The sequence below is a fragment of the Ahaetulla prasina genome, chromosome 5 (genome assembly GCF_028640845.1).
Source record: "Ahaetulla prasina isolate Xishuangbanna chromosome 5, ASM2864084v1, whole genome shotgun sequence".
NCBI classification, from domain to species: Eukaryota; Metazoa; Chordata; class Lepidosauria; order Squamata; family Colubridae; genus Ahaetulla; species Ahaetulla prasina.
In genome coordinates, this window is record NC_080543.1 from 92,052,749 (window position 1) to 92,071,204 (window position 18,456).

At 35.9% G+C, this 18,456-nt stretch overlaps 1 protein-coding gene across 1 annotated transcript in view; it reads left to right on the forward strand.

Annotated features, from left to right (window-relative positions):
- The window catches only part of CRLF2 (cytokine receptor like factor 2), a 41,146-nt gene extending 34,682 nt beyond the window's left edge, over positions 1–6,464 (forward strand). Inside the window, exon 11 of the mRNA XM_058186004.1 lies at positions 5,674–6,464. Coding sequence (XP_058041987.1) covers positions 5,674–5,687 — 14 coding nt within the window. The 3' untranslated portion in view covers positions 5,688–6,464. The remainder of the gene's footprint in view (positions 1–5,673) is intronic.
- The last annotated feature ends 11,992 nt before the right edge of the window (positions 6,465–18,456 follow it).

Below are 18,456 nucleotides of genomic sequence, written 5' to 3' on the forward strand. Positions count from 1 at the left end.
CAAACAGTAAAGGTTTATAGATTAAAAAAAATGTGTCCTCTATTGCCATTATCTCAGGCTTTGCATCAGCACCTTGCATATTTGTGCAATGGCTAGGTTCTATATTCTGCAGCAGAGCATACAGGCTGCCCCATTTATTGTCTTTGCTACCAATGGGCAATTGTCCCAGTGTTGTTACCTTGCATTGTCACCATTACATTATTGAACCCCATCCACATGCATTCCCCCCTTTCTAGAAACATTTCTTGGTAGTGAATGCTAGCAGAATCTTTAGCTGAAAGTCATACAGTTGCTCAGCATCAGTAAGCGCTGGCAACCACTGTATTGCTCAATGTCAACATATTTTTGGGGAAATATAAATTTCTGGGAAGCCCCTATTATGGAACTATGAAGCTACAAGTAGTTCTCATTTAGTGACCCCAATTGGAATGGTAACTTAGTTGTTAAATGAAGCAGATCCTGTCTATGATTTAGGCCTTCTATGTCCTCTTTTTACAAGACAACTATTATAGCTCTTGGTACTTAAGTGCGCATACACAGAGTGGACCATACATGTACTGTAATACCTTTTATTCTGAATCTGTAATATGCTGGTTTGGAGACATAGCCACTGTTACTATGTTAAACCAGCATGACATGTTAATGGAACAGAATGTATCCTGCTTCTCTGTTACACAGGAGATTACTACTCTGAACAATGGAATCCCAATTTGTATAATTCATTCAATAAAAAGGGGAGTTAGGGGAATTCTATAATGTAGATTTCCCGGATACAAAGGACAATTAAATAAATACTGAAAAAGAATCCCTACCAGGTCTAGCCGACAGGGGTAAATGAACACAAATAACCAGACATCATGGTAAACCTTCCTTCTAAAAATGTAGGAGGCATCAATTAGTTTAGTTTAATTTAGTTTAGTTTTATTAGTTTAAGAATAAGTACTCTTCACAAACTGAACTTTTTAATTCTGATGAGATAATCCTATGGGTTCAGAATATATTTAAGTAAGTTATACCAAGAGACTAACTTTATGGCCCTAAGCAAAACAAAATCATTCTGCAGAGATGCATCTATAATGTGAATTTTAAGCTCCTTTTTAACCATAATGATGTCTCTGGTAAAAATAGATCTCTGAAGACCCAATTTCTGGAGTAAACAAAGTATTATTTGAACTAATATATCTCACCATATACAGTATACTAAATTCCTGTTTCAAATGCCCTGAGACATTTTAGCCAATAAGTAAAATTATGCTGGCAAATTTTGAGAACTGTCTGTCTGTCTGGACTGTCTTCAAAAATAAAAACAGAGTTGAAGCTTTTAGAAACCCTGGATACAGCCTTTAGCATATTCTTTGGTATATAATCAAATTAGTGAGTGATATCAAAATACTAAATCACTAATCAAACAGTACCTGGGCCTTATGCATAGGCTACCAGATGTTCAATTTTTGAAGAAGAAGAAGAAAAGACTGTATTGTGTGAAAAATCTCCCATTGAAGACAAATGTTGGAATTGAAGGGGGTGGGACCTGATGTGAAGTGAGAGCCACTTTGGTGTAATGGTGAAGTTGCTGGCTTAAAAACCAAGAGAAAATGGGTGACTTTGAACCAATTATTCTCTCAGCCCAATTCATCCCACATGGAAAATGGGAGGAGGAAGCAGTATTATGTATGTTTATTGTCTTCAGTTAGTTATAAAGTAATAAAGGCAGGATAAAAATAATCTAATAAAGTGCTTAAGTCTGTCTTGTCCCATGTACTGAAGAGCCCTCTGCAGTTTCTTCACTAAGCAAAATAACATGTGAAAGCTTGTGTTACTTCAGAAGACGTTGGACCTATATAGTCCTTCAATGTTTATCTAGTCACTAGTTCTACTCTGGTTTAAACTGGGAGGTAAGTAAGTTTCCTATGTAGTACTATGTCTCTGTAAAAAATGTATGGAGTGATGTGACAGCATCTGGTATCTCAGTTTTTCTCTTGGCTTTGGAAGAGAAGACATCTTTCCCTATCTACAGCCTTGGTTCTCAAGCATTGAAAATGTATCCTTCCACCATTTTAACTCACAGGGGTTCTTGAATGTCATTGATAAAAGATGACTTGGTGGCTTTGGAGCTGTTTATAATTGCTCAAAAAAAAATGTTCTTGAAAACTATGCATGGGGAAAATGTACACAAAATGTATATTGAAAATATAAATGGGTAAGCAAATGGGTAAATAGCTCCTTTTGGCTTTTTATGCAGTGAAAGAGTGAAGGACTTCTTATAACTTCAGACAGTATGGCCACTCAGGAAATTTTTCCCTTCGGCGGAAAAATAAAACTGACTATGTAGCTAACTTCAAAAACCGATTCAAATCCATATGCCACCAAATAAAAACAGAATGTATCAATTACCACTGCAAACAGGAGGAAGAGTTGTTACACACAAATCCAATCGTGCCTTCTATAATTTCATAAACGCCAAACTTAAAGACTCAAAAACCTTTCCACCTCTAAAAGGGCCGAATGGTGAAGATTGTAATGATGATGCCATTAAAACTAATCTCTTCAACACTTTTTTCAGTTCAGTCTTTGTCAACAGCAATGGTATCTCCCGTTCATTTCCTGGTTGTACCTTATCCAATTGCAATGATCTAATCCACATTGATTTTACTGAAGATACCATCATAAGAGCACTATACAAACTAAAGCCATCTCTATATATTGGTCCTGATGGAATATGTGCATTCTTTCTTAAAAAGCTTTCCTCTGCCATAGCTGAACCTCTAAGCACCATTTATGAAGTATCTTTTAGAATGAGCTCCTTACCTGACATATGGACATTAACAACAGTCATACCTATCTTCAAAAAAGGTGACTCCGGCCTTGTTGAGAATTATAGACCAAACTCTCTTTGTTGTGTCATGTGTAAAGTCATGGAATCCATCATAAACCAATCCATTACGATCCACTTAGTGACAAATAATCTCTGATAAATAATTTGGTTTTAGGAAAAACACTGCAAAAACACCTGGATCTCTCAACTCAACCAGGGCAAAGCAATAGACACAATTTACATAAACTTCTGTAAAGCCTTTGATTCATTTGTGCACGACAAACTATTTCTGATACTAAAATCTTATGGCATTTCTGGACCCCTGCATAATTGGATAGCTGTGTTCCTGTCAAACAGGTAACAGGTGGTCAAAATAGGCAGCACCCTATCAAAGCCTGCACCTGTTAACAGCAGTGTTCCCCAAGGCAGTGTTCTAGGTCCAATACCCTTTCTGCTTTATATCAATGACCTTTGTGATCAAATTATAAGCAGCTATGTCCTCTTTGCCGATGATGTTAAACTATTCAACACCACAGACAACTCTACTCAAAATGACCTAAACTATGTATCTGAATGGTCAAATAATTGGCAACTCCAAATTTCTGCTAGCAAATGCTCAGTTCTGCACATTGGCAATAGAAATAAGAACATCAAATATTTGCTGGCTGGAAACAATCTAAAAGTTCACCCACACTCTGTCAAGGACCTAGGAGTACTCACTTCAAAAAATCTAAGTTCCAGAGCTCATTGTAACATCATTGCAAAAAAGGCATTAAGAGTTGTCAATCTTATTTTATGAAGTTTTCTCTGTGGTAACACTATACTTCAAATTAGGGCATATAAAACCTTTGTCAGACCTATACTTGAATACTGCTCACCTGCCTGGAACCCTCACTGTATTTCAGATATCAATACATTAGAGAGGATCCAGAGATATTTTACTAGAAGAGTACTCAAATCTGCTCAAAATAAAATTCCCTATACCATCAGGCTTGAAATTTTAGGTCTGGGTAGCCTCGAACTATGCCGTCTATGTTCTGACCTATGCTTAGTTCATAAGATTATTTACCAAAATGTCCTACCTGTAAATGAGTACTTTAATTTCAACCATAATAACACAAGGGCTGTCAATAGATTCAAACTCAATGTAATTCACTCTAATTTTGATTATAGGAAATATGACTTCTGCAATAGAATAGTAAATGTCTGGAACACTTTACCTGATCTTGTTGTTAGTCTCACTAATCCCCATACCTTTTACCTTAAACTGTCTACTGTGGACCTTTCATGTTTCTTAAGAGGTCCCTAAGGGGGCGTGCATAAGCACACCAGCGTGCCTACCATCCCTGTCCTACTGTCCCCATTTATATGTAATCATTCTATGTGTTTATGGCTATGTTTTGCCTATTTATATCATTTTATTTGTGCCAATTTTTTTCATGTGTTCATGTCTATCTTATAATGTTAGTGTTGTGTCTGTGCCCCCCGAGCCGGGCCTCCTGCCAGAAAGTGACTTGAAAAGTGAGGGGAAAGGGCCATCAGGACTTACCTCGGGAGCACCAGCTTCCCTGGCTCAGCTCCAGGAGCCAGAGGCAGGCCAGGTGGAAGAGATAACAAGGCCTTCATCCCCTGACTCTCCCCCCCCAGGCCACACCTCCAGACCCAGCTGATGGCAATCAGGCCTGGCTGGACCCTGGGTTTCGTAGGCAGGAGAGGTGGGAACAACAGAAGCAGGGGTGGGGCAGGCCTAGGAAATGCTGAGTCATGGAGCCACACCCTACAGTATATAAAGGCAGCAAGAGTTGCTGTGCCTCTTCATAGCAGGCAAATTAACTGCTTAACTAAGAGCTGAAGTTTGTTCCTGGGTGACTCATCGGCGTCGAGTGAGATAACAGAGACACTTGGCAGACGCTCACTATTTTGCTGCCAGAGCTGATAGTGCTGGCTAATTAAGCCATCGCTCGGACAGAGGTGAGGGGGACAGAACAGTCATTTGTTTCCTTGTACTTGTTGACAAATTACTAAATAAATAAATAAATAAATAAATAAATAAATAAATAAATAAATAAATAAATAAATAAATGGAGAGTTGTCTGAATGACCTTCTTGGTCACATGGACAGACTACTGATAGTTTGTAAGGGATGTGTGCATGGCGGGGTTTTTTTCAACGTCATATATGAAAATATTTGCATAGTGATTTTGAATAGCTTTGGAGAAATTGGAGAGTGTAATTGGTGGCAGTAAGAAATGCTGTGTGATCAGATTTCAAATCAGGCTTGAATTAAATCTTGATTCTCCCAGAAACAAAATTGCATTCATGAACCAGTTAACAGAGAAGCTTCATAGTCTTTATTGCAGCTAGATAAGTTCGTTTAAGTACATGTAAGAAAGAAGACTGTATAGATATATATCTCATATGAATAATTTGCTTTCAGAAACCGCTGTGGCTGCATATTCTTAATATACAACGTGTTTTCAGCAGCCTTCAGCATTCATAATTCAGTGGTTTGTCAGCTTGAGGAAGGACAATGCTATTTGCCATTTTTAGTAATGGCAGTAAAATGGCAGTCCATTTGTAAGTACAAGTTCTGACTTACATACACCTTCGAGTTAAAGATAGAATTGGGAGTGTTCTTGACCTGGGGACTGCCTGTAATTCTAATTTTGAGGTTTGGACAGAGCTGCTCAGTGGTTTTACCTAGTCTGAGCAGTGCCGATTCTTTTTTTCTCAAGGCCCTATCCTAAATTTGAAAAACATCTTGAACTGATATTCAACTTTGAAAAACATCTTGAACTGAAGTTATGATTAACCCAGACAATTAATTACTCATTTTTGTTGATATTTTTCCCCCACAGCATTCTGGTGTTAAGAATCAAGAAGTACAATTTATATCACGGTGCTTAATACATGATAGAATGCATCTCACAATCCCTGCCTGAAACAACAACAAACTACTCAACTGCAATCATTTCAGTTTTGTTCCTAAATGTTCTTCTCTGTAGACTGTTTACCATTCCTTTTTGTGAATTTTATGCGTGGAAGTTTCAGCAAGTTAATTTACATTTGCCAAATAGCCATAAGGATTACAACTGTAATAAGCATAACACTTATTATTGCAGCTTTTCTAAATTATAGTTTTCTAGTCATTTTATATTTTCACCTGAACTGTTGCTAGATATTCATATGCTACATTTAATTTTATAAGTAAGATTCACCAACCAGGTCCGTTTAGGGGATTTCCTACTTTCTCCAGGTATGCAGTTCCCTAGAAGTGCAATTATTTGTAAAATTGAAAAGAATGCTCATTAAGACTCATCTAGATGATTATACAATTTGCTTTGGAAGTTTTGCAAATATTTTTTGGCTCTGGAAATGAAAATATTATTTAGCTAGGTGACTTTAAACTAGTACAATTTGATGGTGTATATTTTTAATGATTTGTTCTTTTTATCAGTTCAGAACACTGAAAAGCATTCTAACAGAAAGATACATTTTTTTCTTAAAGAATGTATGATATTCTAATCAACTATATCTGTGTAATTATAACTTTCTGCTGTAATTTTGAACTCGACTTCTCTGTCAATTCATGTGTACCTCAACTGCTTGGTTCTTAATATTATTGATATTCAAAAGAGATTAAAGTGAAAGTTTACTGGTCTTCTCCATCTGCTTTTGGGATTCCTCTTCATTGGCATGGGATCCATATTTCAGTAATTAAGCATATGCGTTTCATCTGGAATGCTGACAAAAATCTCATCACTATTCCAGAATAAATCTCAGCTGGGTAGATGCAATACTTCCAGGCTAAATTTGTCTATTTGATGGCCCGTTCCTAGCCAACATCATTGGTATTCTATGTGGTATATTTTGTGGAAGACCAATACACCCTTGGTCTATTTCTTGAAAAGAATGAGTTAATATAAACCCTACTTCTAATCAATATCTTCATAGGAAAAAAAAGCGAAGGTTTATTTTCTCTTCTCCCCACCTTAGTGATCCTCCAATCCACATTAATATAATCAAAGATCCAATGATATTCAGAAAAATCGTGGTATTAAAATATTTTAGTGATGTATTTAAAGTGAGATTCATGAATACAAAAACAAACAAACGAACAAACCCCACTCCTGGATACCACTGAATTTTAGGAATCTTGTCTCTAGTGAATATGTTCTGGGGTATTTGCCTTTTGATTAGAATATTTCAGTCTCATTTCACATAATGAAATACAAATGCATTTTATTTCCTTCTGGTTGCAATCCCACAATGGCTCATTAGCTAGCTGGAATTATTATTTTTTCTGTTTCTTGCTAATATAAAAGTGCTTTGTCTTGCAATGAGGTCCTTCATTCTAAGGATATTGGACTGCTTTATACTTTCCCTTTTTTACTGACTTTGGGAAGCTTCAATATTTTTGAAAATCAACAATGGACTTTGGATCCTCCTTCATTTTGTTGTTTAGAAATGGGTAATGAAGTTCAAGCTTTCTTTCTTATTAGTTGGGTCCAATGCGTAAAGTTTGGCGTTTTTAAAGCATGTTCTCTGCATTCTTCTAGAATTTGGATGGCAACAATGAATCAATTACCAACTCCCATTTATCAGAAGGCAAAGTAGTGAGTTGTCTCTGCTAAGTTTTCTAAATTCATCTTTTGCTACAACCTACCATTTGCCTTTTGTGTGTCCATATAGGGAAGCAAGTGGACCAAACAAAGCACTGGAATGCATCCATTTTTAAAAAAAAACTTTTTTCTAAAGATGTCTATGGTGCTTATAGCTTGCAAATTGTACATTTCCATAACTAGAGAAAATGCTGAATGCTGCCATTTTTCCTAATGGCAATTTTCTAAAATTAAAATATTTTTTAAAGTGATGGCCCTGGAAGCTTCTGTGGCACTAATGAAGCATCCATGGAAACATTGGATCCAGTGGTGGGCTGCTGCCAGTTCGGATCAGTTCGGGTGAACCTGTAGTTCTTACAATCAGCTGGCCCTGCCCATCTGCCCCTGCCCTATCCTGTCCTATATTTCCTTCTTACTGGCTCAGTTGATTCGCACAGCACAACTGATTTCCATGCCTCTGCTGTTCTACGTACCGGGGCTGCCTTAGAAGGTAAGCAGCTGAGCTTCAAATTGATTTATTTTGAAGCATGCACTCAGAGAACCGGTTGTTAAACCAGTTGCAGCCCACACTGATTGGATCTTATAAGCACTAGGACTGTGATGGCGAACCTTTAGCACGCATGCCACAGGTGGCACATGGAGCCCTCTCTGTGAGCATGTGAGCCGTCACCCAGCTCAGCTTCACTGCGCATGCGCGCACACTTCCCGCTGACCAGCTGATTTTTGGGTCTGCCCTGCAAGCAGGAGACACACGCGCATGCGCGGTGGGACCTCCCTTTCTCCTCACTTTCTGCTGCCTGTGCCTTCCCAGATCTCCAGAGATTCCCCTCCCAGCACTGTTTTGGGAGGCAAGGCTTTTTTTCCCCTCCCAGCCATTGTGGGAGGCTTCCCCCCCCCAAGCTATTTTGGGAGGCTTTTTCCCCCCACCCAGCCATTTTGGAAGGCTTTTTTTCCTCTCCCAGCCATTTTGGGAGGCAAGGGTTTCCTCCCCCAGCGCTGTTTTGGGATGTGAGGCCAAAAGGGGGCTGTCACACATGCATGTGTGGGGAGATGGAGGGTCGCATGCAGGGGGTCACATGCGCATGCATGGGCGTGAGCGTGCGCATGTGCAGGGGGAGGGGTGTGCGGGAAGGACATTGCATGGTCACGTGAATGCGCACAATATCCCGTGCCCACATGCTTTTGGCACCCAAAGAAAAAAAGTTAGCCATCACTTCACTAGGATAAAAAACTAAATTTCTGGCTCTGCAAGAATGAAGGTCTATCAACATATCTGAAAACCCAATGATAAAGGAAGGTTGGCATTCTCCATTTTCAACTCACAGACCACCAGATTTGATGAAACTCAAATGTGTGTAAGATGCTTCAGTCAGTCTGTGCTGTACTGTGTTGCAATAAAGCCAATTTGACTAAGAAATCCCAGGATAGCCTTCCAAGCCAGAACTAGGAAGTTAACAATTGGTGCTGTTACCACTTTAAGTCTCTTAGGAAATTTCTTGTATAAAATTGTATTTTTTTTTTTGAGTCATAACTAATACAGTCTGTTCAATATTTTCGTATTGATTCATAGAAAATGATAAACCATTCTTTTTTAAAGAAAAAAAGTAAGCGTTGGTTTTTCTCTGCTGTTAAATTATCAGAGACATCAGTGCATGTCTCTAGATATTATACAATCATTTCATTAACCTGTTAATGCCCTTACATATGTTATTATAGATCAGAAAGTCTTCCAAAACTGCACTGGTTACTCTAAAATCTGTTATGATTAAGAAGTTAGACCCCCCATTTCTTCAGCGTGAAGAAAGTGCACAAAAATGGCTGGTCAATTAGGGTTAATTTTGGATATGCTGCTGCCTACTTTTTTATGCAGTTCTGTTTGGGAAAGAGTATTATTCTCATATACAAGGATTACCCAACTGTAAGACTATCTTGAGAGTTTGCAGATCATAAAGACTAATAGATAGACTTTGCTAGTAACTTTCCTTCAGTTGCTGCTGCTGATGGTAAAATTTCTCCAGATATCTTTCTAATCCAAAATTACAGCTTTACACAACTGAGAAAGAGAACTTAAGCCCTCACAAATATGCTTCTTAAAGATGTTACACTCTGCTGTTTGGGTATTAATGCAGCAGAGAGCCAGTTTGGGGTAGTCGTTAAAGCAGAGTTCTCCAACCTTGGCAACTTTAAGCCTGGCGGACTTAAGCCTTAAGTTGCCAAGGTTGGAGACCTCTGGGTTAAAGGCTTAAAAGATGGAAACCAGGATATTGTGTGTTACTTTGGATATAGAAATCAGCTGGGTGACCTTATTTATATTGTATCAAAATGGCTCATTATGTCTGGTGATTTTTCCATGGTTTCTCCATAGCACACATAAATGTTTATCAAATTGCTAGTTGTTCTTTATTATCACTTGTCCAGAAGTTAGATGTATGCATTTTTATCATTTTAGGAAATAGCTAAATCTTTTCTCTCTCTAAGGTTTTTGTTTTTTTAAAATTTCTTGTGGTGTCCTAAAGGAACATATGACACTCAGTGTTATATCATATAAAACAGCCCAACAAATATGACTTCTGAAAACAAGGCAACCTTAAACAAGAATTATTAATCCTGGGGCTTAATCTCAGGGTAAGAATAAATTAATCTGTTTTAGTTTCTAATTTCTTAAGCATAAATTATTTGAACCCTATTTAAAAAAATATTTTTTTAAAAATGAACAGTATACATTTTTGTACCTATGAAAATTCATATACATTTTTGGGTTTGTTTTTTGGCAAAATACATGCATTTAAGAATATTTTTTAATAAACTGATGTCTTTCTCTATGCTATTTCCATTATGTATGTGAGTGGGGTTTTCTTGTATAGGTAGAAAATTTAGAAATCCTATTTTGTAATCTTAGACATTTTTAGGTCAGTTAGTTTTATCAGTTAGATTTACTAAAGCCCTAATATTTTCAGGAAGAAATCTTAACCACATCCATGATCTAATGATTACTTATAGTCTTTTTATACGTATAAGGGCTTCTTATTCATTTTTTGAGGAGAAGTTTAATAACTACAACAATATAATTGGAAAAATATGTGAGAGATCCATAACTACATGTGGAATGGATTGTCAGAAAAGAAGTACTGAAAATGAAGCAGATTGGTTCCATAGATTATAATAGTTACACTTCACATGAACTTTATTAAAATATTTGCTTACTGAATGTTTACATCTAGTAAGAAAGCAGATGATTAATATTCAATAACAAAATTCACAGAAGTTAAATTTATAGAACACATTTATCAAGCAAATTAATTTCAGCGTCATTTGCCAGTAATACAAAGTCAGTTTAAGATCTTAAATTATTCCTCTTACTAGAAGACTATGTAATCTCTTGGCCTTTTTTCTTCATCATTTTTGACAGCAGCCAGTTTTAGTAAAGAAATATTAATATACATAAAAGTCAGTCTGAAGCGTAGCAATAGCTTTCACTTAATCATATATTTTGTCCATAGATAGCACTGGAGGAAAGAAACTCTCATGTTCTAAAGATGGAATGTTAAGCTACATGCAATATTAGCCTGCAAAATATTAAATGCAGACTTTTAAAATTGCACAATATTATGAAGGTTATAATTCCTGAATACATTTGGGAAGATTGCAGAAATTAGAATAATCTGAATTAGACAACCTTTCTAGAAATATGGTTAGTAATGTATGTTTTTGACTGGTATCATCTGTGCCTTGCTAGGCAACAAGGCCTGCTCATGCTGGTAGTTTTACACATACAAACACATACAGACAACATTCAGATATATGTTGGGATTCTTATTATTTGGAAAACTGTTCATAAAATCCAATGGGATTTAAACCTCCTTTACTATATAGGATCAGATATTTACATATAGAAATACCATTCAAAAAAATCTAATTTAAAAAATATGTTATTTAGGAAAGTCACACTATCAGTGGCAACATGAGCCATAAATGGAACCACATCTAACAGTGTTTGTTTACGAATAAACAGATACTTTGGTAGAATGGATTCACTCTCAAATTTATTAGTGATATTGTAGATTTGGGAACTCACGGCAATGCTAGGAGAAGAGAAAAAAGTGAAGCATGATGGTTTATGGAAGATTTATCTAACTATATGAATTCTTATGCCGCCTGCCATTTATTCAGACCCTAAGACTTTATCTGTGGACTTTCTCTCTAACGTTATGGTCAGGACGAAAAAATGGCACCCTTTTATGTACTATAAAAGTGATGGGTGAGAAATGTACATTCAGATTTTCAAGTGTGATGGCAGTCTAACAATGTAGTCCAGACAGGAAGCATGACTAATTTATTGTACAGCTAAAATAACAGTCTTGCAAGTCTGAAAGTACATTTCCTCCCCATCACATTTACAGCTCAAGAAATTATGGAGAGTCCCTCTTGATATATTTGCCATGTTTCAAGGGTGTAATCCAAGATTGTTAACAAAATGTTTGACATGCTATAAATCTGAGGTTAATGGAAGGCTGGATCACAGAAAATATCATTGCAAAGAACCTTCTGCTAAATTTCCTATATAGTTGTTTTTAGTTGATATCACTCAACTAAAGTAAAATAAACACAAGAATTTTGGAATACAGTAAGTATAAATTTTCCTAAAACCTTTATGTTTTATTTAACTTCATGTAATCCCAGCAGCCATTGGTGCTTTCTTCTATGTATGCTGTGATAAGAAAACAAAAACATTATTTCATGCACATTTTAATGCAACGGTCACACTTTTGAAATTATTGTGTCAATTTAAAAGCCTTTTGCAGGTCTTGGGATGTTGTGATGTAGATTTGGAAAAAAGTGTTCTCATGCTACAATGGTTGTAATTGTGAAAACATGTAAAAGACAATAATATTAGGAAAAATGTTTCTCAAAATATGTATGTTTGTTTCCATATGAATATACACTAAAATCTTCACAATTTTCTATGCAAAGTTCTTTTTAAAATCACAGATTTTTAACCTGAAAAAATAAGAGGCAAAAAGACATTGGAACTGACCATTAAAATTGACTATCAAAATTGCGCAGCTTCCATGAAACAAATAGAGCTGGACATTTGTAATATACCTGTCACTCAAACTTAGTAAAGTTTCCTGTAAGGCTCAAAGGCCCTATTTTTAAGAGCTCATAATAAGCTAGCTAAGCTTTCCATCTTATTCTAGATTTTGTCAAAACAGATTCAAGACTGTAAGGCTTGATAAAGATCAGAATTACATAAAATGCAATATAAGGTTTGCACGAGCAAGCAAAAAGCTTTTCTCTCTCTCTGAACTTGTACAAGTACTTCTCAATTTACAACAGTTCATTTAGTGACCAAAGTTACAACAGTACTGAAAAAAAGTGACATGACCATTTTTCACACTTATGACTACTACAGCATCACCATGGTCACCTGATCAAAATGTAAACAATTGACAACAACATGTACTGATGACGGCTACAGTTTCCTGGAGTTCTGTGATCATCTCTGGCAACCTTCTGACAAGCAAAGTCACTGGGGAAGCCAGGTTCACTATACAACCATGTTACAAGCTTAACGGTTGCACTTGCAGTGATTCACTTAACAAGTGAAACTGTGGCAAGAAAGGTGTAAAATGGGGCAAAACTCTCTTAACAATTGTCTTGCTTAGTAACAAAAATCTTGGGCGCAATTGTGGTCGTAAGTCGAGGGCTACTTGTACTTTTTGCTGTGAAATTGTCAAGTTTTTTTTGTTGAAGTGCCGGGATCAGCTATACTGTTAAGTAAAAGGCAGCATTTACCTTAAAGGTTGATGTGTCTAGGATGAAGTGGGAACAGCCATTCCCAGGTATTTCTCCAGAACTGCCTGACTGTTCTCCTATTAGAGGAAAATGTCACAAACAAATCAGCTCTGCGTGATTATGCTCAGTTTGACCACCCTCCCCCTTAAAGGTAACTTGAGTTTGATGTAAATGGGTGGTAGACATAGAATAAAGTCTTACGTGGAATCATGTTTGTAAACAACCATGTAATTAGTCTATGGAAATTCTCAATCATCCAGGTCATGTTTGTTCCAAAGGTATTTTTTCTAGAAGACAACTGAACTTTCTTGATTTTTGTTCTTTGAAAACATTTTGCTTCTCAGTTCTGAAGAACTGAAGTCCAGTTGCCTTTTGGGGGAAAAAAAACACATTTGGAACAATTTTGTAATTTGTCTCTGTGCATTTTTTTTAAATGTCTTATCATGGCAACAGTTTACAAAGAGCAAATATAAAAATAGCAGAACAGCAGTGACAGATTCTTCCCCATTGATGGTGGAAGTGGTACTCTTCAATTCTTGGGTTACAAAGTGGTTCCTGGAATTGAACTATTGATAGAAATAAATATTTCTTCTGTCTAAAGAGAACTACTTTCCTTAGTTACTCCTGCAACAACAACAAAATAGACTGTCTTTATAACGTTTATCAGACAGCCCCATCTGAAGACAGAAACAGTCTTTGCATAGATTTTCTTTGAATTGCCTTTGACAAAACTCTGAACCACCACCACACTTTTCTTCAGAATGCTGAGCTATAGAATATTATCATGTGAATCTGATGCCTTCAAAAGAAAGGGGGAAATGAATGCATTTCAGGTTTAACTGTCTGTAAGGGGGAAAAAAAAAGAAAGTCTGCAAGTTATTTAATGATTACTTAAGAGGTTAGGTCCTGGCATGCCTTTTCAAACATCTGTCAAGTGAGGACTCTAAAGCATTGAGAAAACAGTGAGGCTTTTAACATGTGTTAGTATGAAAACTTCCCTCCATTTAAATATTTGTTAGTCAACGCTTTAAACCAGTTTGCACTTCCTCCTTTTCTTGCTAAAAATTAGTTTCATTAAAAAAAAAAAATCGTGTAGACAGAAAAAGCAGTAATTTTCTTTTTTAAAAAACAAACCCTGAAAGCATTGTCAACTTTTCATATTTGTACTTGTTGCTAGTAGAAATTCATTTTGTAATGTTTAAGAAATAGCAGCAATTGGACCATCCTCTACAAGCTTGCAAAACAACAATGTAAGGGACACATTTCTGCTTTTACACTGATATCAGACAGGCCATCCCCCACTGAGTCATACTTTCAGAGAAACCCAAACAGAGAAACAGAAAAACTCTGGGCCGAAAAACCCCAGTAGGAATATGAATGACTTTCAAATTCCTGATGACTTTCCCAGTGGCATTGCTTGTAAGAAGCTGTCAGGGTGTGTCAGAAATCAGTCCTCCACTGCCTTGGTTGACCAACGGAACTGTCTGCCATTGTGCTGAGCAGAGGGGAAAAACCGGGAGTCGTGGCTATGGGGAAAAAACCGGTAGTGGAGAAAACACAGTTTTTGATCATGCCACTAGGCAGAGAGTTTTTAAAAAGTCAGAAAAAAAATGTTCAGCAATGTCTGTTATTGTAGAGATTCTGTGATTTAGGTAGTCCTCGACTTACAACAGTTCATTTAGTGACCATTCGAAATTACAGTGGCACTGAAAAACTGACTTATGACCATTTCTCACACTTGCAACCGTTGCAGTAGCCCCATAGTCACATGATCAAAATTCAGATGCTCAAAATTCAGATGTCTCATATTTATGACAGTTGCAATGTCATGGGGTCATGTGATCACTTTGTGTGACTTTCTGATAAGCAAAGTCAATGGGGTGGCCAGATTCACTTAACAACTGTGTTACTAATTTAACAACTGCAGTGATTCACTTAACAACCGTGGCAAGGTTGTAAAATGGGGCAAAATTCACATAACAACTGTCTTGCTTAGAATAGAAATTGTGGTCATAAATTGAGAGCTACTTGTGGTTTACAATGTTTTGTACTGTTCATAATACAGTTGTGAATTCATTGATAAACCAGTGACTATTGATAAGTATAAAATATAGATTTTTTTCCCTTTTCCTGCCTCTTCTTCTTAGTTTCTATTTTTTTCTTTTTCTTATAAGTTTCTTTTTAAAAATATTTTTCTATAAGAGTGTTCTTTTAAAAATAAAGATTATATTAAAAATAAAAAGGCAAGTTTTAAAACAACTTGTAGAAAATTTAACAATATATTATATCCTTTTTAATAGTGTAATACATTTATTTTGAATAATAAATACAAATTCATTTTCCACAACTCTTCCCATTAATCCACTATGATTACTTCTTGAAATTTTGCATTCATTTTATCATGCAATTTTTATTTGTTTTCTCTCCATATTGTATTTCAATATTTGTAGATGCCACCTAATAAATGGTCTTGTTTTGTATAAGTCTTTCAGATTCTGCCTGAAAGATTTTTTTCCAGGTCTTTTTTTTAAAAAAATCACTTTAATCTTCTCAATTATTTGCAGATATATATTAATCCCGGTAGTAGATTCCTTCCTTTGTGAAACAATACTTATTGTGTCTTGAATCCATTTCCTGAATTTGAAAATATCACTGGCATTTTGTTAAAACTTTCTTACTGTATTATTGTCCATATAGCAAAAAACATGGAATGATGGTGCTAATGGTGAGATTGCTGGGTTTATCCTTGCTTTTAAAGGAATTTAGATTTTTAACATACGTTTGTTATTATATGTCCATATGTTTTTTTTTCTTTCTTTGTTTCTTTACACCATAGATATCTATTAAGTCCATTAGCTGGGCCTTTGCACAGAGATGTTATCACCAAACTGTTTCTTCTTTGGACTGTGGAAAGAGGAGGTGATATATTACAGCCTAATTCAGCAAACAGGGATTGCTTTCATTGGTCTCTTACTACAATAGTGATAGATTTTCCAAAAGTCTCTCTTCCGAGCCTTGGGAACTGTTTGCATTACTTTTCCCAGAATTTTCTAGGTTTGGGAGTGAAATTAAATCCATGATAGTAAATCCTATCCCTAAAACAAATTTAAAAATAAGTCCAGTGTGAGTGAGGACTCTATGATATAATATGATCAGAATCAAGGTTCTTTATTATTTCAGGAAAGACAGTCCTTCCACTTCCAAATTTTCTGATTTGCAATAAAAATGTTGCAAATAAGACGGAAAGAATTCGAGCTGAAAACATTTCCAAACCATTTAAAGCTTCAGGAAATTTACATGTTCAATTTAATATAGTTGCAGACCTTGCTTGATTTAAAAAAATTGGGGATGAAGAGGCGGAGTGGAATGTCTCTCCCCATTTCTTCTCCAGATGTTTATTACAGCAACGTCCAAGGGATTCCCTAAGTGAGCTATGGTATTAAACAACGAAGAAAAAGAAAGGAATCTGCAAAGGTTCTAATGTTCCCAATTCTTCCACCCTATGCACACTTGGCTGTCTTTTAATGGTAAAGAATCCCAGACTGCTGAACATTTAAATTATGTATGTCTTTAATGATGTATTTAATTTTGAGAAAGAAGATTCAGCGGTTCCTTCCTTCCTTCCTTCCTTCCTTCCTTCCTTCCTTCCTTCCTTCCTTCCTTCCTTCCTTCCTTCCTTCCTCCCTCCCTCCCACCCACCCACCCACCCACCCACCCATCTCCTAATACATAAGGCAAGGTGTCAAATTTATTTCGTCTTACAACAATGAAAAATTGGAAACTGCTGTCATGATATTGTCTATAATATAATTCATCAATATAATCCCTAATTCTCACTTCAATAAAAGCATTTTGAAAAAGTAAAACCCTGTAGAAAAAAAGAATGATATGAACATGATCTCTCTTTAGGTTTATTACTGGAATCATTTAAATGAGACTTTAAGTTTTGTATAATTGCAAAATATTAAAATTATTGTAACAATAATATATATTATAATGGTATCAAATACCAGGGAATAGATACAGTAAAATATCTTGCTTACAAACTATCAACATTAAAATCAGGTCCACAGATCATTCTTGAAAATAAATTGTGTGGTTGTGTATAAAGTAAAGTTTTTACTTCTCAATTAATATGATGATCTGATTGGATTTGTGATGTACAGAATACTTGATCTTTAGTTCATGTAGTCAAAGATTTTAATTGACATTTGAAGGAGTATCTTTTTCCTTTTCATTTAGAAAACTACAATATAGCTATTGGCATACTTTTTATCGTCCACATTACATGGAACAAGGATGGGCAGGAAGATGAAAATGTAGTTTTTTCTTTTGTCCAAAACTGGGAATAGAGACACAAATCATGTATACAGCATTTAGACTTATATACTTCTTCATAATGCTTTACAGCCCACTCTAAGTGGTTTAGAGTCAGCATATTGCCCCCAACAATCTGGGCCCTCATTTTACCAACCTCAGAAGGATAGAAAGCTGAATCAACCTTGAGCTGATCAGAATCAAACTCCTGACAGTGAGCAGACTTAGCCTGCAATGCTGCATTTAAACCACTGTGCTACCATGGCTCTACTAAGCAATATGTTGCAGTTGATTATTTAATTTTATCAATTTAAACTATTCTTTATATGTCAAGTATTTATCCACAGTGCTAAATATATAAGTTTTATGTAAAATGAAGATGGCTATGACCTAGAAAATGTAGATGCAGACCAATTGTCTAAAACGTGTATTCATGTATATATCCATGACAATTTATTTGTGTTCCTGCTTCTATCAATGGAAAGGGAGGATAGTGTGTAGCATTCAGATCAAATGTCCAATGCAATGTTTCAATTTGTGCATTTTTATGCATATCCCTATGCTTATTCTTTCAGAATGCAGTGCAGTATGTATTTATTTATTTATTTATTTATTTATTTATTTATTTATTTGATTTCTATACCGCCCTTCTCCCGAAGGACTCAGGGCGGTGTACAGGCAAGAATAAAACAGACGGTACAATATACAAATTTAAAATGCAGTTAAAAAACTTATTTTAAAATTGGCCTGAGAAGTAAAATATATAATAAGCTAAAAAACCCCATTTAAAATTAATTTCTAAGAATTTAAAAATTTGTTAAAATCAATTTAAGCCAGCCCCGCGCGAATAAAAAGATGTGTCTTCAGTTCGCGACGGAATGTCCGAAGGTCAGGTATTTGGCGTAA